The 27,199-nt window shown below is 39.2% G+C and overlaps 1 protein-coding gene across 1 annotated transcript in view; it reads right to left on the bottom strand.

The window, feature by feature from the left end:
* 5-HT1A (5-hydroxytryptamine (serotonin) receptor 1A) overlaps positions 1 to 27,199 on the bottom strand; it is a 72,093-nt gene that overhangs the window by 10,936 nt on the left and 33,958 nt on the right. Inside the window, exons 4-7 of the mRNA XM_002050891.4 lie at positions 23,614 to 23,747; positions 22,704 to 22,813; positions 7,146 to 7,335; positions 6,956 to 7,093 (exon numbers count right to left, since the gene is read on the bottom strand). Of these exons, the coding sequence (XP_002050927.1) occupies positions 6,956 to 7,093; positions 7,146 to 7,335; positions 22,704 to 22,813; positions 23,614 to 23,747 (572 nt within the window). The remainder of the gene's footprint in view (positions 1 to 6,955; positions 7,094 to 7,145; positions 7,336 to 22,703; positions 22,814 to 23,613; positions 23,748 to 27,199) is intronic.

Here is a 27,199-nt window from a genome sequence, read left to right as displayed (position 1 = left end):
GTCACGCCATACAGTTGCACGGCTCCACAGTGCCATAGTGCCGGAGTGGCACTTTCATATACCCAAAATATTCCGCCACCCAAAAGCAGCTACAGTGCCTGCTCAAAATAAATTTCACGCTTGACTGCTTCAAGCGCTTGACCTCTTTGATTTTTTTTTTTTTTTTTTAGTTATTTTCTTATGGCTGCATCCTTTTCTCTTTCTTTTCTGCCTCTTTGCCCATACCCGCAATATTGTGTTGTTGTAGTAGTTGTTGTCGTCGCCTTCAATCCCCACCAAATTAAAGTAATTGAGTAGTCAAACCTTTTGCCTCATCGTCAACGCTCTCGTCATTGCCATGTTGACCCTTTGGCAAGTCGATATTGCTTTAAATAAATAAAATTATGCTGATTTTGCGTTCGTGTGCGGAAATTTGTCCAGCAAAAGCAACAAAAAAAAAAAAAATGAAAGAAAGCCCCGCCAAGATGAAGCAACAGCAGATGAGAAAAAAAGGGCTTGAATTGTTTGTGTGCCTGGTCATGCCCTCTGCCTCATGCCCCATCAGTCCCACTTCAGCACTCCCAAATGGCGTGAATATTTGCGCAAATAGTATTAAATGGATTTGCAGCTACGCATGTGACCTTCATTTTGTGGGCAGGACAAGAAGTGTAATTGCTTCGTCGCATGCCAAGCCCAAAGTGCTACGTTTCAAGTGCCCACCTAAAAGGGACGGCATGCCGTGTAGAGGAAGAGCGACAAGGGTCAGCTTATTAAATATTTAAAGGCAGATGCTTAATTAGACAGCGTTTCAGGTGCAACCTAATCCGCCGGGAGCTGACGGCTCTTTATTGACGTTGGCTTTTGTTAGTTATTAGATAATCAACATTTTTAGTTACTTGTCAAAAATCTTTTTGTGCTCGCCGCTGGAACTGTGCGAGAGTCGTGTTCTTTTCGTGCTCGTGCTTAGAAATCAGACATCATAAGGCCTTGCGCGTGTTGGGATTGAAAATTACTCCACAAAAGTTTGATCTCACTATCTGATACGACCTGACACGACTGGACACGTCATGGCACAATTTGACACGACTAAAAACGCATGAACTCAAACCGATAACGACTTTAAAACGATTATGACACGACATACATGGATTTTATACTACTTTACACGATTCGACACGACTTGCCACTACTTAAAATAACGTTAAATGGGTTCGTATGATTTAGAGCAAGGACTAAGCCCGACATAAACCGATTCGAAATGAGTTAACACCAGTTTTAAACGAATTGGTACTACGACTTAACATAAAGGTAGACGACTTTAGACGATCGAAAACGAATCGCAGCGAAATGACACGATTTTCACACTATTTAGAATGACTTCCCATGATTTAATACGACGACTAATCCCGACCTTAACTGACGAGACATGACTTAACATCATTTTGAAAAGATTTGACACGTCTTGACACGAGGCTAGACGACTTAACACGAGTAGATACGACCGGACACGACTTAACACGACCAATAAAGAGCACAACAGAATTAACTACAGACCAAAGGTGAAAATGAAGATATTGCTATTAAATATGTTATGCATACATACGATAAGTTGGAAAAATTACAAGAATAACCATAATTTCCTGTTGCAAAAGTTTGATAGCCGTCAATCTCTAGTCGAATAGCTGCTATTTGGCACATAATAGTAAGCTCTTGATATTTTAGTTCTCAATCCATATTTGATTGTTGTTTCCCCAACATTGCCAAGGCAAACTTCATCAGTTTTGGCCCAGGGCTCAACGATTGGGGGGCCAACTTAAATGCGCAAATCCGTTAACTTTTCGCATTTTCACGTAACAATTTGCCGCAGCAAGTGGCAGCAGAAAAAAAATATATAACTGTAATAATCGCATTTGTACGCAATACGCTAATTGAATTTGCGTTCCGTTTCGCATGCTTGAGATTTCGTATACGCAGCGTTGGCGTTGGGCTTGATGCCATGCGGGCAATCAATGCGAAATTGAATCGCTGATAACTTCAAAAACACTTACGTATACACATACGCACACACACACACAAACACACGCATTGTTTGCCAGTTGGTGTGCCATGAAATTGCTGCGCTAAACAATTGGCGAAAAGTTGTTCGTGTTGCTCGCGCGCTTAGTCATAAATTCCATGGATTCCCCTTTGGCATTTGCTTGGATCGAAAACTAAACAACACGGCACATTAACGTTATTTAAATACTAAAGTAAACGCACACACACACAAGCGCACTGACATGCGTATAGATAAGCTGGTTTGTATTCCCTGAGTAGTAAAGTGTAGCATACTTTTCAGCAGGCTCGATGATAAGCAAAGCCCAGCTCAATGTGTATTTTATGTAGATGTGCCTGTCAGCTGTCGTTATGTATATACACACTCTTTAGTATGTGTGTGTGTGTGCGTGTGTGTGCACATTTATTTAAGCGTTTGCATAAACGATACTTGGCCGAAGCCATTTGGCCACTTTGGCTAATTTATGTAAATTGTTTTCTTATTTAATTGTTTTTCTTGCGAGACATGTGTTGAGTTTCATATCATATATGTGTGTGTGTGTGTGTGTCTTTGTCTTTGTCTATATGTGTGTACGTGTGTGTATCCAATAATTTCCTTACATGCGATTTATGCTGCCCTAAATGTCGCTCAAGAGCCTGACAAAAAATTGTTGGCTATGAACTACACTGTGCAACAAACTTTTGCTTTGCTCTTTTCACTTTTTTTTTTTTGATTGAAACAAGTTTGGAATTTTATCAGTAGAAATATTTTTTATATTTAAGAGCGCATATGCTTGTTATCCTTTTGATTTCAGTGCCTATGTAGCACAGTGTACATGTGGCAGCTTTCGATAGATATATAAAAAAAAGGAAGAGCAGGAGAGCGCTTCACCACTTGCAGACGTGTGTGGCATATGGACGACTTGGCCGAAAAATCTGCCCGGCCTCGCTGCGCAGCCTGCTAATGTTCGTCCTGCCTGTTTGTCATATGGTCCTGGTCATAATGTCAATATCTAGAGCAATCAATTTGAGCTGCTGTCGCTGCTGTCACTTGTTGTTCTTGTTGTTGTTTGCAAATGTAATTGTGATTATGTTCGAGTGGTCAAGGCGGGCACAAACAACACACATACACACACACACAATACACAAACAACGGTCGTCAGTGCTCTTGAGTGCAAAACATCTGGGCGTTGTTGTCAGCATCACTTGGTCAAGAGGACACTCCAAAGACCGATTGCTTTTTGTGTTTAATGTTACATTATTATTAATGTTTGCTGTTGTTGCTTTAGCAAGGCATGTGGCATTAGTCGCATAGCCAAATTACACATAATACCTGTGCGCTCAATTTGCTTAATTGCCTTTTACTATCATGTATTATGTTAATTACAAAATCAATGCGTACAAATTTACAGTGGGCAAGTATTGAACGTTTGCATATCAGAAATAAATTCATTTCAATGCGTGGTGTAAGGTTTTAGAAACATATAAGGAACTACTTTATCAAAAGTTTATTTTGCTACTTTTCCTTAGAAACAACATCTTGGCTCAATTTCTTTAACATACCCAAGAACGCTAATTAACAGCTGTTAGCTTAACAGCTTATGTTAAGTCAACAGCTGTTTGTATTTAATAATTTAAATATTTGTTTACATTTATTAAATAAAAAGTAGTTAAAAATACATTTATTTTGCCACAGAAAGTCTCTATTTAGCCCATGGTGCAAAGTGCCCGGAATTGTATCAGTTATGTGTGCATTTGACTACCTCTCTGATCTATGCCAGCTGCATTTCAATTAAAATTACGCACATTAATGTTAAGTTATGTGCTAAGCCTCGTGTCGATATGCCACATTTTTGGAATTTTATTAGTTTATGCAGTTTAAATCATTTGCAGGCTAACAAATTTGTTAGCCATCCGCCAGTTGTTGCCTGTTAGCACTTGGAGCTTAGAATTGGCCATAAACATGTTAAATGCAAATGCAATTAACTAAAATTTATGGGCTGCCAGCGAAACAAAAATAACAACATTTTTGTACACGTTCTTGTATCCAAATATCCAAAACTTTGCTACAACAAATCTTTATTAAATACAAGCAGAAAAAAAAAGAAACGAAATATTGGAACAAAGCGCGCAACGGGCGAGTTGCGGAATGCGCTGTTGTTGTTCCTGTTGTTGTCCGTTAGTATAAACCCTCGTCAAGTTGCAGGAAAGCAATTTTCAATTTGAAAGCATTTAGTTGAATAAAAAAGGAATAACAAGAGAATAACTTGATCGCAACAGCAAGCCGATGTATAAATGCTCTTTCTAAAAACAAAAACGTTCAGAAATATTCGAAAATGTTGAACGACAGTTTCATTTAGTCAGGCAAGCCTGGACTCACTTTCATCTTTAAAAGAGCATTTAAGCTTAGAATTTTGTAGAATATAGAATGTACATAACTGAAAGCTCACTAAGAGCTTAAACTGTTAAAATGTGGCAAAACACGCGCAAATGTAGTCTTAATCTCAAAACTAAGAGTTTAAGCTTACTCAAGACTTAAAGCTCGGCATTCTCTTTCTTTCTTTTATATTTTTTTATTAACCTTTGTGTATTGTAATTACAATTAGTTGCAGTTGGCAATTTAAAAGCTATAAGGCTTAGCTAAGTATAAGTTGATAAACACGATTTTAAAGTTCATGGAAGCATAGGGCACGTTTATTTGAATCTATAAAACAAAGCTCGATTTTAAAATGCTTATTGAAGCTTGGCTTGGGATAAATTGATTGGAATCTATAAAAATAAACCTCGATTTGAAAGCGCATTAGGCATAACACTAAACTTTTTATTCTCAGGCTTATATTGATTTATTGATTATGTTATCGTTGATTATTTACCCCATTTATTGTTAACAGAATGGTTCCATAATTCAGCAAACTCGAGGTTAGGGCATCAAAATGCCTGCGCTGAGTGGGGTAAATATATTTTAAAATCAACAAGCAGGCCAGGCCAGTGAGTGGCACTAAATGGATGCGTGTAGCTGGCTATGGATGTGTGTGTGTGTGTGTTTGCCTGCGTTGCTGTGCTGGCATTAGTATTGGCATGCGCCTGCTGACATGTAACTAACACACACACACACACATATATATACACAGGCACACAGAAGAAGCAACATGGGCCGGACATGGCTGGGACATGTGTACGCTGGCAAATAGTGGACAACTTGTCTTGTTTGCGCATTGAATTTGTGATTCCAATGACTTTTTGTCAGCTTCGCACTGGCCTGTGCGATTCCCCTGTTTGAGTATGTGTGTGTGTGTGTGTGTGCTGTGTGCAAAGGGTGTGGGTGTGTGTATGGGGGTAAGTGTAAGTGTATGTGTGTAGGTAAGTGGTTGCAAACATTTCCACGTCAAATGGTCATTTTCAATTTAGTCAAAGCATTAAGCTTAAGCTAAGTAGTTGGCTCTAAGTATGTATGTAAAAGCTATAGAAAAAAAAGGAGGAAAAACTAACCTAAAACAAAATAAAAACATGCTTTAAAGAAGCTAACGTAGTCAAGAAGAGGTTTAGTTGCTCTCCTTGTGCTCAGTTGAGGGCATACTAAATCATATATTCAAATAGCTTGCCTGATTTTTAGATCACTAAACTGTGCAGAAGAGAGCATAGCAGAGCTGTTCAATTAACATAAACAACTGCAAGTAATATAACAGAGCAAGAGTATGTGTAATTTAACAGAAATGGGCTTCCGCTAGCAGAGAAAACGAATTTCTATGTTAGAGCTAATATTAACACTTCATTAACAGAGCTTTCTTAACATAGTTAACGCTGTTAACTTGACTTGATTGATCATTAGCCCTGCTAATATCTTAACAGTACCCACAAACATTAATAACATGTATATGTCTATGTTAACTTGCATTCCTTTACACATGACTGTTAGTTATCCGTATGACTAATCCCATTTAATCCCCAGAAAGGGTATTTTTATAAAGGTCATATGCACGCAAAGAGCACAGAAAAACGAAATTGCAATTCAGCAAGACCCACAAAAATTTATCAGTCTAAATGCGTACACACCACATACACACACTTGTAAGGTGCCAGAAAAACTGCTTTGGGTTCTTGGTCTAATACTGTTCGTTAAACTTTCCACCTCAAAGCGAGCTGCCTTTTAAAGCCAGCGCAGGCGGCGAACAATATCTAAAATGCATTTTTAAACACACTTGAATGAAGTTCAAGCTGCCTAATTACATTTTAGCCCCAAGGGCTGAAGTGCGCTTGGTTTGCCAAGTCGTGAGCTTCATGCATATGTTAAGGGCATCTTCTGCACGTCTTGCGTCTTCGAGCGGCGCTTTTACAGCCCTGTCTCCTCGCCCCCGCACTCTCTTCGCTGTCAGCTAGCTGTGGCCGACCTTTGGGTTGGGCTCTAAGTTCGGGTCGATTTTGTGGCTGCCTTCGCGGTTAACTTCATTAGAGTGCATAATCGTAGGCTTTGGTTGCATGGCAAATTGTGCTGCGGCTTACTTTGTATCTGTGGCTGCACACAGGGTGACTCACTAAGTTTTTAGCACAGCATGAGCTGCATGCCTAGGCAGTGTACCGCCCAGTATGCACAAATATTAATATTTCTTATCCAAATTTAAAAGTCAAAGAGCTTTTATAAAAAAATTAGCCATTTCCACTTAGAGCACAGAAAAATGTTGACCAAAAAAAGGGCTTGCGAGCTTGAAGCGCTTTTTATTTTTTATGTCTATCACCAGTTGATGGCAACTATAATTTTAGGAATATCCATTAAAAAAGATAACTGAGGTTAAAATATAATATTTTGATGGCTTTGTGTTTATTATGAAAGAAATAAAAGTGTCAAATTGATTATGAAGCCAAATGCAGATCAAAAATCGTATACGGCTTCGAATCATTTCCAGTCTCAGCCAAGCTATGAAAGTGTAAAGGCTAGCATATTTACCTGATTATTGTTGGCAGTCACATCGACAGGTCGCGGTCGTCGACGATGTATGCGTTTCCGAGCGGTCTGATAGATTTTCCAGTAGAGCGCCAAGATGACCAGCAGTGGCACATAGAAAGTGCAACAGGTGGCAAATACCTAAAAAATTCTGTTTATAAAATAATCAAAGCAATAAAAGCTTAAAACGCACCTGGTAGGCCACATCCTGTGAGACCATGCACTTCTGTTGTTCGATACGCTGCAGATAGTCCGGATCCTTCCAGCCAAACTGTGGCGCCAATGAGACAATCACCGAGGCCGTCCACACGCAGAAGATCATCATGAAGACCCGATTGCTGGTGCGTGAATGGATGTAATCAATGTTGGTCACCGCCCAATAGCTATATAAATAGAGCAACAACAAAACACATATATATTTTTTTATTAACAATTGCGCAACACTTGAGACATGGCGGCGTGTTATTTTTTTCTATTCTTATTTACTTTATTTGAAACGCGCACAAAATGCAAATGAAATGCTGCATAAATCTAGGCAGGCGCACACACACACACACATACACTCAAAGACAGACTCACATATGGCACAGCGTGAAAGTAAAGAAACGTGTTCGATATTTGAATTCCGTTCAACAGTTTTTTACAGCATTTTGTTACCATTTTTTTTGTGTGTCGCTGTGTGTGTGTGTATTTGTTTTCTTTTTTTTTTTCGTTTTTGGGTTTTGTGTGCCAAAACATGTTTTATGTATGTATGCAAACCGGTGTGAGTGTGTGTGTGTGTGCGTGTGCGGCGGCCAAGCGAGGCATTTTTCAAATTTCCATTTCTAAAGACGAGCCTAAAAGCAACACAACTTTGCAATGTTGTTTGCCGGCGCATAGAAAAACAAAATGGAATTCCTTTGCCAGATTTGATTGCTTGAGTTAAGAGAAGAATTAATTTCATTTAAAATGGAGTGCAGCTCAGACGTAAAGTATTGCTAGACTAGATTTGAATTGGGCCTAATTGGTATTAAATCGAAAAGCTTTTCTTGAGACCTCAACTCTTATCTTTTGAAATAATAAGTGGGTGATAGGCAAAAATTTGATTATAATAGTCTTTGGGATATAGTTTAAGTAATATTTGCTGCGTAACCATCAATAATTCTTCTCCTTTCCAAGATCTAAATCATATCTTGAACAGTTTAAGAGCTGTATAAGTAATGTGTTTTACTCTTATTACACTTCAACCAAGAAAGTATAAATAACTATTAAAATTGTGGAATATTTGCATACAAGTAATATAAAGAGAGCTTCACAAATTAAAAAAAAAAAGGAGTTATTTAAAATATTTCTAATTTCTTAAAGCTAGAAATGTGTGTTTATATTCTAAACCATAGTTGAGTTTAAGCTCTGTTTCTTTTACTTTTAAATAGTTTATATTTTAAGCAAAGTTTTTACTGAGTTAGGGTATAAAATCGTTGCAATTGCCAGAGAAAAACTAACTGCCTTAGTTTGCCCACTTGCTGTGAGTAGAGCGACATGCCTAAACGAGTTTTTAAACGTTACGTGTATGGTAACTAGCACACACACACACACACAGACACATGCACACCAACACGTGCTAGTTTACATATACACGTAGATTGACATACAGTGTTGTGAAGCAGGCTTTGACTGTATTGGTACTTGCCGCTTGTTGCTGCTGGCAAAGCTTTAAGAATGCCAACTATTCAACTGTGTGGCATAGATAATCGCGCCCGGAGGCGGTAACTAGAACATGTAACTCTCATGTTGTTGTGCTGATGCTGCAGCAGCAGCCATTAAGCAGCTTTTAGCCAGTGCTGGGTAGTGTTTTTAGCCGACCCTGCTGTCAGTTCAAAGGTTGTTAACCACAACAACCTGCGGCTGTGCGTGTGTGCCGTGTGGCTGCCAAATTAATGCCGGCAAGCCACACATTTCAAAATTTGACGGCAAGCGGTACACAGTTTCTTCGACTACCAAAGCTGACCGCAGCGCTTTAAGTGGTAGCAGCAACAACAAGAGTCTGTTGTTGTTTATGTTTTAATTAAACACAATTTGCATATACAAATATTATGCCTTGCTGGGCCGCAGCGCAAACAAATGTGTTTGTAAGTTTAAATCAACAATTAATTGAGTTGACAAAGCACTCGAGACACTCGCGCTGCTGATAGCTGCTGTATCTATAGCTATATATTTATCTACGGCTGTGTAAATCAGCATTAACTGCTCTGCTCTGCCATGTGGAAACTTGGCTAATGGCCTCGGGTGCCATAGAACATAATTTAATTTGCATTCAATGGGGCACTTATACGCTAACGACAGCTGCACAAATATAAATATAATTATCGATATGTTGTGCATTTGTTTAAATGTGATTAAATGATACTCATTAAAAACCTATCCATAAGCCAGCCACTTCATCAGTTAACCAAATTCAAAATGTCAAGAGGTAAATAAATTGTGATGCTACAAAAAACCCAATTGTTGACCAGGAAAGTACATAAATGTTTTAAAGAGACTGAGGTCGGCATCATATACTTTTTACAGTTGGCTTATGGAATACCTCGAATTTTTTCGATTTTAAGAAGAAGCTGCGAATGCCTTTCTAGTTGCGTATTTGTGAAGCGAAAGACAGAGAGAAGGGGAAGAGTGAGAGAAGTATAAATTTCCTGCCAAAAACCTATTAAAATTTCGTACCTTAAGTTTTTATAGCCTCTTATTTTATTTATATGGGACGCCAGACAAGGTTTATATATTGTGAGGTCAAAGACAAGCTCTTCATTAATTTTGAACCAACTGGTACCAGATTTCCCAACTGGTTTGCCTTAGCGTCAAAGTGTTCCAAGCTACTACTACTATCAAATGACTAACACGTGTTCGCAGCTGCGGTCAGTTTGTCAGTTTGTTTATGAGAAATGATTGGGTAAATGGAAGGCAATGTTAAGCATACGCCATGCATGCCGCATCGATAATAAACAATAATGAATGATGTTGTTAGTTGATGACTTTTGTCATCTGGACAGCTGCCATCACCTGCTGTGTCTGGGTCAGCTTTGGAGTAGCTACGATAATGATGCGTTGAGCAGGGTGTGGGAAGAGGGAGGGGCGGGGCTTGGCAAAAGACAATCCACCCCGCATCCATATCCCGCTGTCTGCTCTGATTTTCATTAGCATAATATAATCGACTTCAAGTTGCCAATTTTTGATTGACTGCTTTAAATTAATGGAATTTTGTGATTTTCCTGTCAATTTTTTCCATTTTTGTGAGTTGCCAATGTTATTAGAATTTTCTTTTTTTGCCAAATTTCTTTTTATTTTCGGGTGTAGAGTTTAATGTGGCCCGCATTTGGAATGAGAAGAGGCATGCAAATTAATAGCGAAACCTAATAAAGTGCCTGTCATGCGATGTGCCTTTTCGCGATGTGATATCACTCATACGACGCGTCGTCGCATTTGAAAAAGTATCATAATTTGTTATGCCATGTTTTGCTATACACACACACACACATACACTTAGCGAGTATTTCGTTCATAGGCCAGCAATTCGATTCAATTCAATTGAAGTCAATCAATTTATCAAGTACGCACACTCAAACTGAAGTCGTGTGATGAATTATAACAATTTATTGTGCGTCAAACAATTTAAATGCGATTTTTCCATTATGCTTCCACTGTGTGCGTGCGTGTGTGATAAATGTGCGGCATTCGAGTGTAACACTTTTTAATGCATTTAAAAATTGCGCGCCTAGCACACAAAAAAGCCATTACTCTTGATCTCGCTTGATTACGAACGCATGTACCCCAATTCCCGCTAACACAAGCGCCACAATTTCGCCTAATTTACAGCAAAGCCAGGGGCTAAAGCTGCTTAGAGCTTGATATATGTATGTGTGTACAGATTTTATGTACATAAATCTAAAGTTCTTATATTTCTATCATGATTTGTCACTTGATGATATTTATTTTGTTTTGGCAACTGTGCTTCATAAATTTGAATGACTTGGCGAAATTGTGTTGAAATTGCATTGGCATTAAAATGGGGAAAAACATAAATCAAATTAATTTAGTTGAACTTTTAAGCTGTTCATAATTAATTGAAATTTTATATTGTCGAGTGACGGTCAATATTTGTACAATACATTTTTTTATTTTTAATCCCGCTGACAGCGGTTAACTGCATATTTGATGCCTGTCAACTGGTAAACATTTTTTTAACTCTTTTTTATGCGCTACAGAAGGCTACATCGATTTTGACATGTAATTTGTTATGCATTGAGTGCATGCAGAATTTAAAGGCATATTTTTGACTGAAAAAGGCAATTTTCTTGTAAAGTTCGCTCGATAAAAGTTTATCAAGCTGAAAGTGAGATGTATGCAAGTAAAGGGTATTTAATAGACAATGCTAGAGGCCTAACTTTTCTATATGGCTTATCTCTGGCTTTTTGTATTTCAAGCTAATCGATTGCATTACGCGCTTATTGAAAATCTCTCAGCCGGCTGGGCGTATTGTTTTAATTTTCAGTTTTGAGGTAGTATGAGAACAAATATGTTATGCTTGTTACCTGCAGCTATCGGCAGCCAGTTTTTAGTTAACAATAACATTTCGTTTCATAAAAAAAAAAGAAAATTTGTTAAAAAAAGCGCAGTTGAACAAAAGATTAAAATGGAAAACAAAACGTGGCATACAAAAATGCATGCCACACTAGTAAAATAACAATGAGCGGAGGCTGCAACAACAGCAACAACGACAACCACAACAACAACAACAACAACAACAACAACGGCAATGACAACAACAAGCAGCTAGTGCACATGTAACTGTCGGCACGGGGCGTGGCACGGCTGAGTCTGTTTGTGTTTTGCTTGTTTTTGTTGTTGCGCCCTGCGGCAGCTGTGGCATGATTAAATTTTTGCAAATTACAGGCACTCCTCTTCTCCCGCTCCCTCCCTGTCTCTTTCTCTCTCTCTCTCTCTCTCTGGAGACTCTCATCCCAACAATAACCACTAAATGTTGCATTGTAACAATAGAAATAGTTGGAGATGCTCTGAGCCACAAAAAAATTAGTAAAACAATTGGCCTCTGCCCAAATCGTCGCCAGGGTAAAGAAATAAAAATCCAAAAATTGACAAACTTTGTTTTGTAGCGTATTTTGTATTTGTGTACTGCAAAAGTTTTAACGTTTCGAGTGTATTTATAACCATAGGAAATTACCCGGCGCTGCCTTAATCAAATGAATTAAGCTCAACATGCAAGTTTTACAGAAATTTTTGCAGGGTTTGAACCAGTTAACTCAAACATTTCAATACGCTTTAAATATGAGCACAAGCATATTCTACCGCACTTTTGCTCAAGAGCCCATTAATAATTATTAAATTTATTTGCATTTAGCGTAGACAACTTGCATATTCCATGCACATATACATTTTAATTATAATAATGTCAAATGGTTCAACACGTCGTATGATTGATACTTAATTTCATTTTATGCGCGGCTCGTTTACCATTTATTGCCATTATGATTATTATTATTATGTTTATTACGTTTATTATGCCCGCATATTTATGCTCATTATAATTAATACAAACAGGCGTTGACTGAAATCAATTAGCATAATAAATGCATTTTTAAATATTATAGTCTTACACATAATTCTAGGCGAGAGTGTCGCCCCAGTGTCGCATCATCAGAGCGAACGATTAAAAACAGCCGGCCTATTAGTTGCCAACCACCAAGGGACAGCAACATTTTAATGTTGCCACATTTTATTTGTTATGTGCTTGTCCAGCTTGCAGCCAGCAGCCAGCAGGCAGCAGCAGCGCCAGAGCCAGAGGCAGTGCGTCAGTTATGCTGACATGCACGGCTCTGGCCTTACAGCGAAATTCAATTTAAAACGTGCTTACGTGGCTGTGCATCGCTTTTCTAGCTAGCTAACACGGTCTACCACAAGCTACGCTCTACCCCCCTCTCCCTCACTACCACCGTCGTGCGCCCTTTAGCTGTCCAATGGAATGGCCATTACGGCCTGCCAGGCTGCCTGCCTGCGGACCAGCATAGAGACAGCTCTTAGCACTCAGCTCTGCTGTCGGTGCCAGTGTTGGGCAACAATTTCATTTGCCATGCCTAGACTCGCGCATCTCTTTGTTTTCAATTGCTAATGCTACTTTTTTGTACTCTCTTGTTTCTTCAAAAATGATAAACTGGCCCACAGTTTTAATCAAGTTTTTTGGCCACTTTTACATGTTCTATATTTCAGTTTATGTATATACATGCAGCATCGACCTAAAAATTTATATGAGCAGAAATTGCGTACATGTTCTTTGTGTGCCTGAAATTTTATTTGCATGGGGTATATTAGCTAGAAAACTGTGTATGTCCCCGAGTTTCGCTGTGGTAAGGGTTTAACGCGAGTTAAATGTTTTCTATGAAAGAACATTTCTTCAAATGGACGATTTCTAGATTTCACTAAAAGGTTTCTCAGTAGTTAAATTAAACATATGCTGCTCCAAAATAATATTTAAGGGTACTTTCTTAAAATTGAAATCTTTTTTAATGGTTTATTTTTCAAGATTTTAAAAAAGGGTAACCCTTGGTTGATCAGTCGGCAGCTTTAGGGCTAATATTTGTTGTTTTGTCTCTCATCTGGCAAAGTTTTCTACTGGGCGCACAGCTGGCACAGGATGCGACTTCTGTTGATTACAGGCCCTTCGCATATGTGTCCTGTGCCGCTTGGTGCGTGCGGTTCTGTCTGCCGCGTTCTGTATGCCCTGTGCGTCCTGTGCGTGCCACTGGAAGGGGCAGCAATGGTAATTTATGGCACAAAAACAAGAAACTTATGTAAATTGCAAGGCGGAGTCGCAAAAGAATAAAGCAGCAAAAGCAGCAGCCGCAGGACAAGACAACAAAAGCCAACTAGTTGCAGGACCACGCCCAGTTACAGTTACACAATTCCAGCAGCAGGCTCAATCTCAAGCCCAGACACATTTGCCGTGGCAGCCTCATTGAATGCAGCCAAGTGCGTTGATTGCTGTCTGGCAGCCCTGCTGTTTTGAGTCCTGCGCCGCATATCCTGCGTCTTGTGGCCGCCGCCTTTTATAAGTCTTTCCTTGCATTTGCATTTAACTTAAAAAGCAAGTAGAATGGAGTTTTTTTGGGAACAACGAATATGAAATACCCTTGAAGAAAATTTTGGCTTGGAAATTCTTTTATGCAAAAATCTAATTTTGCGACTAAATAGTAATAAGTATACCGAATATATACCCATAAACCCGATGTTTTGTCAAGATATATTAAAAACCAAAAAGATTTTGTATAAAAGAATTTAATTATCGGCCGATCATTCCAATGCCCGCTCTATGATATAATGATCCGTCTCGGCAGATATATCAACCTCGGCTGTTGAATAATTTGATGTCGCCTTCTATGCGTTACACATTTCGTGAACTTTAAATAATACCCTCTACAAATACCCTGTAAAAGGAAGGGAATTTGCAACATTACGTCCAAGGCCCACTCAATTATAATTATTTAATAAGCTTAAATGGTATACGGGTCTTATCGTATTCCAGCTAATGGACGTGTCCTTGAGGGACAACTGTCCAGCTTTGCTTGACAATCGGTTAAATCTCAAATATTAAAAATGCAGTCAGCTAATTAACTGTCGCCACTTGGTGAAGCTCTTGCTGCAAGTGGCAAGTGGCTGCTTCATTAGCTCTTGTCCTGCCTTTAGAAAATCTTGTACGTTGTTTTCAGCGTGAAAATTGTGAAAATGCGCAAATGTGTTGCCCAACAATGAGCTTTTCTGGGGCAACACTTTGGCTTGTTGGCTTCAATTTGACTGCGTTCTGGTCGTTGCCTGTTTTGCTTATATTCTGTGTGTGTTTGTGTGTGTGTGTGTGTCTTGCCTTGGGCACATTCGCTCTAGCTATCCCTCTCGCTCGCTCTAGTTGCGGTTTGTGGCCAAGTTTCGTTTCCGGTCGCAAAAGTTTTTGGTCCAAACCGAAAACCGACCATTAATCACACGGCGTGGGCAAACTCTGCTAAACGCAAAACTAAATACAAATAAACCTCGAAATGCACATAGACTTAGCATATATATCCATATATATATATATTTTTGTATATTTGAATACATATGCATATGCATGCCAGCTCTTAGCTTAATATGACCGCAAACTTTTCAATTGCAAGTGGATAAATAATATTCATTTGTGCTTCTAGTTTTGTGGCCTTTCTTATATACTCAATATCCTGACTACCTAAAGGGTATATTGAGTTCAGCCAAGCCGCTCGCTTTAATGAGTATATATAATTAATTATTTGGAAGATATCTTTTGAGCTTGCAAAATCTTAAGAAAAGATTACAAATCAATAGAAATAAATCTTTCCCCCACTGAAAGTATTTGCCTTTTAAAGGCAGCTCTAAATATTAGCTCAAATATGTTTTCCTTTAAATCTCTACACCTTTCGCTGATTACAGGGCATCGGTCGGTCGCCCAGCTTTGACTTTGCACTTATTAATAATTTTTTCCTTTGCCTTTTTTAATGTAGTTTATGGCTAGCCTTTCAATTTGAGTTAAACATTTTTCATTTGGGTGCCATTTGTCTTTGGAGCACGTTCCCTTCCCCCTTAAAGCCTTCAACACCACCGCCCCCCTACAACAGGTTCATGTAACAAACTCCATTGCCATCTCCGACTGAGTCTGTCTCTTATTTGATTTATTTGAATTTCAATTTACTTTCTCGCACTGATTAATCATTTAGCAGGCAGCAGGCAGCCCGTGCGCCATTATTTTGATTTATGCGACTTTTACAAATACGAAATTTAAATTACGCACACACACACACACACATACACCCTGACAGGAACATAGATTTTTGGGTTAGCCGCCTGTGACAGTTATAGAATTGTAATTCATCTTAAATGTGGTTGGCAGTGCTTTTGCCATTTCGAAATGAAATGTTTGAAATTGCCGTTTGCCGCTGCGGTTAAAGAAATTTTGGTCTTATAATTGCTTTTTTATCCGCTGCTTGACATTTTAGTTAAAAAACAGTTCGGTTAACCCCAAAAATGTGGGCAACACTTTGCAAGTGTACTTTGTACTTAGTCGGGCTGCCCCTCTCTCTCTTTCACAACAGTCGCTGTCTCTTTCTCTCTCTGTGTGTGTGTGTTTTAGCCTGGCTTGCAGCTTAATTGAGTTGTGAATGCCAGAACACACAGCCACAGATACGCACACACGCACTAACACACTTTGGCCTGTCAATAAATCCAAGACTTGGCTCAGCCGGCACATAATTAAGTTTATATCTTAAATGGCACAACAAACACATTCGCTGTGTGTGTGTGTGTATGTGTGTGTTTGTGTGTGTTGTAGTGGCTTGCAAATATTGATTGAGGCATTTTGTAATGTTGTCTGGCAAATACATAAATCATTAGAATTATGTCAAGCCCTGCTAATCGAGATTGAATATGACTCCCAAGTAAGCGCACGCACACGCCAGCATAATCTCTCTCCCGCCCCACACACACACACACACGCACTGCACACAGACGCACACTTTTAAAGCGTTTATATACATTTTCAACATTTAACATTTGTTTTATGAACTTGACTCGAGTGTATTGAAGGCGGCTCTTAAATGTAACAAACACCTCATTGCAGATGTCGTAACAACTATAAAGCCAAATGTGTGCGTGTGCGTGGCCTTGTGTGTTCGTGTGTGTGTGTGTGTGTAAACAGGCATTATCAGATAGCATAAATGTCTTAGTAACATATCCGGTTTTATTGCCAGGCTTCACTGTGTTTGCTTTGGCAGGCGCCTGCTTTTGGGCCAGCTTTGTCTCATTAACCATCTAAAAGGCGCACTATATAGATGTTCGTATGTGTGTGTGGCTGTCGCACACACATGAATCTGGGCATTTCAGTTTGTGAAATCAAATGTGCAAAGCAAATGAAGCGGAATTCGAATACTGACTGCCTGCTTGCCACACAGCTCCCTCGCCCCTCAGGGCGACCTACCTTCCGCCCGCGCTCTGATTGTGGCTGGAAAACTAATTATACTGTTAAATGCGTTTGTTTAACTAGCAATTTAATTAAGGTTATGCTTTTGTTTAGACCAAAATATATATATATATAACATATATATACAAAATATATGGTTGCTCCACTGTGCCAGCTGTTTGTGTGCCCCGAAAACATGCGCAATTAAAAGTACTCCATGCACAAAACTTTGCAGCAAGCCATATGCAGTTAAATTGCACATGAACATTGTGGTAATGGGTTAGGGGAGGAGCGTGTTTATGTAGTCTAAGCGCCGTTCGCTAAAATGACCAGCGACAGCGTGAAAATTATGTAAAATACGAGTGCAATGTTCATTTGCACTGACAATGCCAAAAAATTACGCACAGTGCCTGACGGCAGTCGGTGCACCAGGCAGACCAAGCATATATAAATAATAAATTCTATTTTTGGCTTTGTCTGTGCTTATTTTTAGATTCTGCCTTGACAAGTTTCGCTTATATTTTCGACGCATAAATTATGGGAATATATATATAAAAAGAATACATAAATACATTTTAATGAAGTTTCTGTTAGAAATCTGCTTAGGAAACAAAAATTTAAGCGCTTTAACAGAATTATTTATTTACGCATGCGTGACTGTGGACTGAGGACTTATATAGCTATAAATATGTTTATATTTTAAAAAGGAAATGTATTCTTGAACTTATGAAATTACCTATAAAATATTGTGAATGTGGGGCAACTATTAAACTATTAAAAAATTCCAATTAATTAACTTATGTGTTTAGCTGCTTAGAAATAACAATATATATTTGTATGCAATGTACACAGACTTTTCGCACTGACTGTAGCTGCACTAAGTAGAAAAACTCTTGTGTGACAACAGCAATTACAATTGCACATGGTACAACAGGGCACATATGGGGACAGTTTGTGGTCGCAGTGGTTGTTACTCTTGTTGTTCCTGTGCTCGATAATGTTGTTGTTGTTGTGTTTGTAGTTGTTTTTGTTGTTGTTGTTGTTAAGCTAGCATTTACGCCAAACAACGCAAACGACAACGACATCGTCAACGGCGACGAATATTAACATGTAATTACATTTTAAGTGCTAAATGGTAAAATATTTATGGAAAAAAAATAAAATAAAACTATGTAAACTTAATTGAAATTTAATTGAATATGACAGCAAAAAACAACAACAGTAGCTACAACTGCGGCCAACTGTTGGCCCTTTCAGCTAACACTGTGCTACATGGCAAGGGCTTAAAGTCACGTGTTGTATGCAATCAAAAGTAATACAAAACAAAACTTTGCATTTAAATGATTGTTTGACCGGGCAGCAGTTTGCCCCATGTGGCATTTGTCATTTGCTTCCACTAATAATGACGTCAGCAACATGCTGCAGAGCATAAAATTTATGCACAACTCCAATGCCCACGAAGCGAACGCATTTGCGGACGCTCTCTATATAGTATATATATATATATATATATATATATGTATATAGCATTGTCTGTGCATATATTTTGGCATTGACAGCGCCATCGACAGCAGCGGCAACGGCAACTACAACAACAGCAGCCGCAATGGCAGCAGCCAGCGAAAGGCATAAAGATTAATGACCATGCGCCATTTTTATACCCTTGTAGTGGGTACTATAAGTTTATCACGAACTGTGGAACGCACTGAAGGCAACGTCGCTGAGGCCATAAGGTATATATAATCTTGAGCAGCATAAGCAGCCGATGTGATAGAATCAAGGCCTTCTGTCCGTTTGTTTAAGACTAAACTCTGTCCATCTGAAGGATGGCAGAGGATTCATATAGGTAAAAAATTAAATTCGTGCACGATATTTTGGGCAAACTTAGCATTTACGAGCCTTACCTCGCTTTTTGCATAGAAACAAAATCTTATCAGCATCATATTAATAATTCACAGACGTTTTTAAGGTAGAATCGCTTGAAAGCTGACTTTCGGTATGGAAAACCTCTTATGCTTTTCAAGATGTTCTATGCCAAAGTCAGCAATTACGAGCTCCGCTATTTGCGGGCACTATCAAAGTGAATTGTGTGTTTATTAAAGGGCATTTATTTATTTAATATTCGTTGTCAGGTTCTTCCTAGCTGCTGTCGTTGCTGTCCACCAGCCTGGTTGTGAACGGTATCGTGTCATAGGCCTTTATTGTGCACGGGGTATTTTTGGGGTTTTTACTTTGCTCTGGACACGGGTTTTTGTTGCTGCTGCTGCTGTTCGTTTTTGCTGTTGCCGCTTCTTGTCTCACAATTTCGTAAATATTGTTGGCACTTTGTCTTAATTGCTTAAAAATTACTGACATGGAAAATGAACTTGGCAACGTTGAGTGAGGCGGCTGTGGCAGGCAAGAGTAGGCGGGTGGCAGTCGGCAGTTTCTTGCAACATGGGCTGTCGTCGCCCGTTGGCTGCTTACTTGTCAACGAGTCGGCTGCTCGTAACGACAAATACTTGCAAATATTATTATTGTAGTCGAATTTCCAGCAACTATTTATCATGCGGGCGCAACAGCCAGCAAAGAGACTGGCTGTGAGAGGTGCCTCGGGGGCAAGAATCGTTTGACAAACTTAATTTATTAATGTACAGGCAGCAGGCAGAGTGGGCTTCCTCTCGCTGTGGATCTGGCAGCGACAATGACAACCAGCAAATGGGGCGGCCTCTTGCTTAAAAGCACATTAATTTTCATTCCGTTTGCTGATAAGTAAAAGCTGGCTTTGAATTCTATTTTAAATATCAAGTGACAACTAGCAAATACTCGTAAAGTGTATGCCTGCCCGACTGCGGATGAGCGACCTACCCAGTCCAGACTCGGGTACAGGAATTTCGCCGTAATTGTTTCATCATGGCGCAAGCTGCTCTTGAGAACTTGACTGCCTATCCCCCACAATGAGTTGCCATTCGGGCAGAAACGGAGCTGTCATGCAGCTCATTTGCATACTTTTGAGTGGCGGCCATCATAATATACGAAATAAGGCGCCATCTCCCTTTCTGGCGTCCAGCTGACAGCCCAAATACCCAAAATATTGAAGCGCCTGGGCCATTTCAACCGAATGCTATGCTGATTGATATGCATGCGAAATCTAAGCATCACTTGGCTTTATTTATTGACAGGCAATTTGGGCCAGCCAGCATTTCAATTTGCCCAATTGACAGCCAAATCAGCGAGCGAAATGATAAGAGCACACAGTAGGCAAATATACCTGTAAGAATTGGACAAGCCAGCAGGTAGTCCAAAGTTTAAACAGACCTATTGAATTCATATATAAACTAGCAATGACTGACTGAACATATATATATATTTGCTTTGAGGCTTGAAAAAATCTATAGACGTACATAGAATTCTCTGTGCTTCCCGAGTCGGGTTGAATAGGCAGCACTGGGCTCAGGAGCGTCTATTCAAAGTTGTTCGCCTCAATAATAATGCATTCATTTTAATTTAAATATTCCGCTTCATGAGCTATAAGTTGAACCCGAAATTGCACAACGTTTAAATTGAAGAGCTTCCCAAGCGACATACGCAAGCGCCCGCAGCTGAAGTACACAATTTCACAGGCAAATGCATCGATTAGTGTAAAACTAATAACATTTTCTAGGGCTTCGTTTTAATGGGCTGCAACTAAAGCATTGAAACGCGCAAATGCGTATACGCCGCGTGTCCCATAAACATAATTGAAATGTGCGCACGGGCTTGTGTGTGTGTGTGTGTGTGTGTGTGTGTACAACTAACTAAAAAATAAATAGAATTTTGTTGTGTGTATTTTACATAATTTATTGTTGGACTGTGCTGCGGCTGGGCTTTGTTTTTCTGGCCGGCTGCACTAATTGAAACCACCAAATAATTGGCACCGCATTGACCCGCAGCTTAGCCAATTAATGTGGGCGTTCAGTCTGCTATTGGCCATGCAAGCTGACCGAAAATGCCATTGTTCAATAAAATGAAATTAGCCAGTCAAGTGCAGAGCGCGACGCTTTGCCAATTCGAAATTACATTGCGCATACGATACGTTGTACGGGCCTGGGGACTCAGGCCTTGGCTGGCTTTGGTGTGGCCTTTACCATTGTGGCTGCCTCTGCTGCTTATTTGGGGTGCGCTAAGTGTTCATTAAATACACAAAATGCTGCTGCTGCTGCTGCTGGTGTTGCTTGGGCCCATTGCATTCATTTGTACATTTTGCACATTACGTATACGCGACGTGAAGCCATTGCAAATTGCGCCAATATAGCCGACAATATTGTGCCACTTGCAACGTGCAGCTAAGTGTGCAGCATCCAAGCTTTCCGATTTTTTTTATTCATTTTTTTTTTTTTTGTTGCTTGCTCTGGCATTGTCGTCAAGTGCAGCGGCTGGAATTAGCTGACATTGAGGCATCGCCTTGGGTACTTTTCCTAATGAATATGCGCAGCCCCCCAAACAAACCGAAAACACATTGCGAATGGTATTAGATTTGCTTTTCACGGAGGGCGGGGGTGGGCCTGCAAATGAAATTCATTTCATTTACCGTTTGTTTGGGCGCCGTACTCAATTCGATTGATTGATTGAAATGTTTGCTGCAAATTGATTGATGATATGCAGCCAGGCATGCTACATGCCCCATACGCTTCAATAAGTGAGAATTTATTTTAAATTGATATAGCCATAATGTGGCAGGAGACAAGCCGAGTAAACACAGCCCCCGGATTTGTCAACCCTAAATGGCTAAGCATATTAACGGCACACACAACACACAACATACACACCCGCACACGCACCCGTTATGAACTGAGCGACAGACAGCTGGTCGCGGCCGTGGCCGTTGGATGGGGTATGAGTTTCTTCTTTTATTGGGCATATCGATTGTTAGCAAATGCTGGCTAAGCATTGAGAATGTTTTTGCATTGAAATCACATTTTAAATTGTGTCAGAGCTTGCTTTATAAAATTGTGGAGCCATAGAGTTCTCAATAATACCTTCATTTATGTTTTAAATGTTTACAAATCTAAAAGGACTCATGAATCTGTTGTGTCATTTTAGCTGTTGTATATTTATTTGTGCATGGAAATGTACAGAAAGTTTATCCGAAGCATATCAGCTTAGTTTGAGAATGTAAAAAGTTTATGTCGCTTACTATTTAAATATTAATAATATGGATAGTTAATTTGTTTTTTTTTTTTTGATGTTTGAGGCAATTTATAAGTAAATCAGAAAAAAGTAAAACATTTTAGATGAGTCCGGATTATCATAAATTTAAGGATATTTCTTTCTTTACCCTTTTCTATACTCATAAATTCTAAAAATATTTATCTAGGGCATCTCAATGTCTCGTGCACATTGCTCAAGTGCTTTCACGTATTCTTTTTGCTATGTGTCTTAATGTGCGCTTCGTTTTGTTGCCAAGTGGATTTGTAAAGAGATTTGACATGCTAAAAACTTGATTGATTGATTCGCTTAGCTCACACTTACAAACACGAACACACACACACACACACACACACACATACACACACAGGCACATAATCGCCCTCATATTGACAGAAAACCGCCTTAATATCCACAATCCCGCTCAGAGGGTATGCCGGCTTGTTTTACACGTCGCTTACAAGTGGATTTTGGTGCTCATTTATCAAATGTGATGATTTCTTCAGCTATTTTTTTCTTTTACTTTATATTTAATTCCCCCTCCCACTCCCACTCGCGGTCGCAGCAAGAAATGTAATTACTTACCGATCGACAGCAATGGCAACCAGATGCAGAATGGATGCAGTGCAGCAGAGCACATCGCACGATGTCCAAATGTCGCATAGCTCCGGTCCAAGTATCCAGCCTTGGCTGATCTGTGTGTGCGTTGGCACAGATAAGATGAAAAGTACATAAAGTTACGGACAGGGTCTCAGAGTGCCAGTTAAATAGACAATAAAAGTTGATGGCTTATTAAAATTGATGTCACGCTGGGGAAGAGTTCACAAAGAGTCGAGGCCATAATGGCATCTAATAACTGGGCAAAAACAAGGATTGCACTGCCCTTAAATTGCTATGCCCCCGCTGGCCAGGACAACAGTTGACCAAATACAATCGTTTGTTAGGGCTCAAGCTTTGGCTATGCCTACGCCTAGTGCTGCTGAGTAGCAAGGCTTAAGTCTTTGTTCTGTTAAGGGACTGATTGCTGAATACCCAGTTTGTTGTGCTGCAAAATAATCCATGCTGAATACAGTCCATAATTTTCTTAGCCGATTGTTACATTGAAACAGTCAGTATATCGAATAGCCAATAAATTGCTACATATTTAAACATGGCAAAGGTTAAAATCGATTGTTGGCGGTTTCACAAAATTGTCTACTATTCACACTTTAAAATCTTATATCAATGCTGGCTTTTTAGCTGCTATCAATAGCATTCAAATTAATCGATAATTACTGTCATAAATATCCGGAGTTCTTTCGATAGCTTTTAATTTAATTTCTGTAAGTGTTACCGATAGTTCTGCATCACAATTAACTCAGTCAAGACACTGCAGTCATTAAATTCTACCCAACTAACTACAGCTAAATACTCTTGGCTAACTTAATTATCTATCAACATGAGAGACCAATTTGGGTCTCGGGTCGAGGTTCTTGCAACTTTAACCCGCACTTACCTCATAGACTGCGCCGAGTGGCATCACCAGGCAGGCCACAAACAGATCAGCAACGGCCAGGGAGGCCACCAGATAGTTGGCCACATTTTGTAGATTTCGCTCCAGTATAATGGCAGCTATCACAAAGACGTTGCCTGCAATTGTTCAAGAACTTGTACTAATTCTTTACAGAGGAAATGCGAAATGCCAATGACAGCTGCACGAACTGTTGCCACTGTTTCTGCTGCTGCTCAGCGGCCTAATTGCGAAAATTGACTTGAGCGCAAAGTTTTCAATTCAATTAAGTACGTTGGCAAGTCAAATTTAAGCGCAGCTGCAAAGCGAAACCAAAGTCGAAAGCGCAAACGAATGGGAAATACGAATACATAAACGTAAACGTAAACGTGAATGAAAATTCAAATAAAAACAAGAGGGAAGGATTGTCAATGCCAAACGGAAGTTTATATACCCTTCAATGCCTTGAATACGAAAGTTTTATTACCGACACTAAGGAGAAATAAAATATAGTTTACCGATTTTATACCGTTCAGCTCATAATTGCTGAGTTTGATCAAGGTATATGAGAGAAGAAAGATATATATTACAATTTATTCAATAGAGCCATATGTTATATATGAACTGTCTGCATAACAACATAAAGACGGAGCTTGATCAAAAATACTCTTTACTCTACGGGCTTAAAAACTATGCGTTACACATTTCGTGACAAAATCCAAATGCCCTCTGTTGAAATAAAAATCGAGACCCAAGCGAACGGATAAAGTTTACGAATTACGAAAGTTGTGTGCCGCAGAGCCGTGTGGCCAAATGAAATGGGAATCTTATTAAACTTGGCTGCTGCATTTGAACATTCAGAGCGTCCCAGTGGGCGCTGTAACCGAATATCACTGCAATTGCCTGGCGCAGGTTTTCGTCCTGCTCTAACACTTGCCACATTGTGTTGCACTTGAGCCGCCTCAGAGAAAGTTCACAAAAGCCAAAATAAACGACATGAGCTAATCGCGCTGTCGTAAACTTTTGCCAAAGCCATGCCGACGTCTCACACCCTGCCATGCCACGCCTCGCACTTGCTTAGTGAGTGGGCGGGAAATTGACAGCAGTCTGTGCAGCATTCGTTGGCGCCACCTTTGATGTCGGCTAGTGCCTTCTATATTATTTTTATATCCCTCGGCTGTAGCAACTACTTGTGGCACACTTGAAGGTGCACCAAAGAAATGTGGGAGGCTGCAAAAGTTGAGCTCAAGACATGTAATTTGTGGCACAGCATGGTGACGTATATGGCGCACACATACACACACACACACACAAATAAAGAGGCACCTGTCAGGGGCGGCAACAAAGGAATACACATGTAATTAGACACTTCAGTGTCAAAGTGAAGGCACAGTGACGGGTTGTCTGCGCTGTACCTCAGCTGTTTGCATTGCACCTCCGCTTAGCTGGGCTCAATCTCGTTGTTGTTGTTGTTGTTGCTGTACATCGCGACTGGTGCTAAAAGCTGAGCAAACCCCAAGCAATGCCATAAAAACAAAACTTCAAACTGAGCTTAACTAAGTATATATATATATATATACACACGTTTAATACTTGTCTGAAGAAAAGCGTTGCATCAGCATTAAAACTTTTACTTCAAATTTAAATTTGTGTTAAATGCCAGGAAATAGTTTCTCTGAAACGGCAGACAGTAAATGCCATAGAGACAATTAGTTATATCTATTTGTTTGGCCACTTAAACTCAATTAAAGAATTAAATCATTTAATGCTGAATAAACATAAATTAAACAAATATATTAACAGTATATGCCATAAATGAATCAATTGAAAAATTGCATATTTATTGAAAAATGCATAAATTGATAACAATATGTAAATATTTACATTTTAATTGCATATTGGACACAAGTTTAAATTGCTTTTAAGCAAGTCAATGAAAAGCATGTGTTTGCAAGTTTCGCAGTAAGCAAAAATATTAATTGTTTAAAATAAAGTAAATTTAGTTTTCTTAGTATAACATTAAGTTGAGTAAGAACTGATAACCTTTACTATAAGAAATCCTATTATAATTTAGTTTCAGGCACATCTTGGAAAATTTGAAGATAATATTCTTGATAAAGTTGATCACAATCAGTATCAGATGTCTTGTCACTTATGAAGCACAAAGTAAGTAGATTCTCTTATGTTGATCTATTCACATTTTCTTTATATATAGATAAGAAGCTTAACTCTTTGAGCTATTTTATGGGTCGAAGTAGCATTAAGTTGGGGTCTTGACCAATTCGACCATGTCGGATAAAACTTTTTATCTTTTTTTATCTGAAATATGTCTTTACAGAAGCAATTTCGTTATCATCCCACTTACAACAAATTAATTAAAATGTCATGAGGAATTAGGATAGTAACAGATCATCATTATCTGATGAAAGCTATATTCAAGTCCAACTTTGATTGCATTCAAATCTTGCTCTGATCATTTCTCTAACTGCCCTCTAAGCAAGCGCAGACGAGCCATGCTTTCAATTGGGTCGGTTATTGTTGTTATTGAAGCTGTTGCCCAAAATTGGGCACCCAATATTGCCTAGTTTCTTGTTTCATGCTGGGGTAGTAAGCATTAAAGCTCATTAGCATTTCCTTTTATATGCTAAATACTAAATGTTGGCACTCAAAACAGCATTCAAAGCAAATGCAACCAGTGCCAAGCTCAAAAGTGAAGAAAACTCAAATGAAAATGAAAACTGAAATGAAAATGGCAACGTTTAGCGTGAAAATCAGAGCGCAAAGCAAAACTACAAAAAATAAACACAAATTAGAAGCAAATCAAAATGAATACCAAATGAGCTCCAAAAAAAAAAAAAAAAAAAAACAGAGAAAAAGAAAACGAAAACAAACGCATGTGAATTCGCGCAGAGGAAATGTCCCTTTGTTCCATTCGAAAAAGTGAAGCATACTTTTTTGGGCGCCTGCTGTTTGGCGTGCTTCTTGGTTTTATGTTTTGGCTCTTAACTTTTGCGCCGTGTTTAAATTAAATGAAATGAAATCTACTTAAATTAATGAAATCAATTTCAGCTGTTTGCTGTTCTTGCTTTTTTTTTTGTTTTGTTTTTCTGTGTGCCACACACCTAAATGTTTTGCGTTTTACAATCGGACTGTTAAAGTATTCATGGTAATTTTGTTGAGAGCACAAAAAACGTGCTGCTGCTGTTGTTGTTGCTGTGGCTGTGGCTGTGACTGTGATTGATTGATTGATTGTCTGTCAGTTTTAATGCGGCGTGTCGCTTTGGCCTAGATGAGTGCTGCCGCTGCCGAGCGGATTTTGTCTTCTGTTTGCCTTTGGATTTATGGCTAAATGCGTGTAATGAATGTTGCCCAACAACAATGGCAACATCGACATTGAGCCGCCTTATTAAAAACGAGCAGTCGAAGTGCTGCTGCTGCTGCTGCTGATATAATAACAACAATAATAAATAATATAAAACGGCTCGGCAGCATCATAAATATCAGTTACGCGTATTTTATTATCTGCAACCGAACCGAAATGCTGAACGGACGCAAAAATCTTGAAGGCGAATGCGCAACCACTCGATGCCTG

Source organism: Drosophila virilis, chromosome 5, assembly GCF_030788295.1.
Source record: "Drosophila virilis strain 15010-1051.87 chromosome 5, Dvir_AGI_RSII-ME, whole genome shotgun sequence".
In the NCBI taxonomy this organism is placed as follows: domain Eukaryota; kingdom Metazoa; phylum Arthropoda; class Insecta; order Diptera; family Drosophilidae; genus Drosophila; species Drosophila virilis.
The sequence above is the reverse complement of the archived record's forward strand: the minus strand, read 5'-3'. Positions and strand labels throughout refer to the sequence as shown.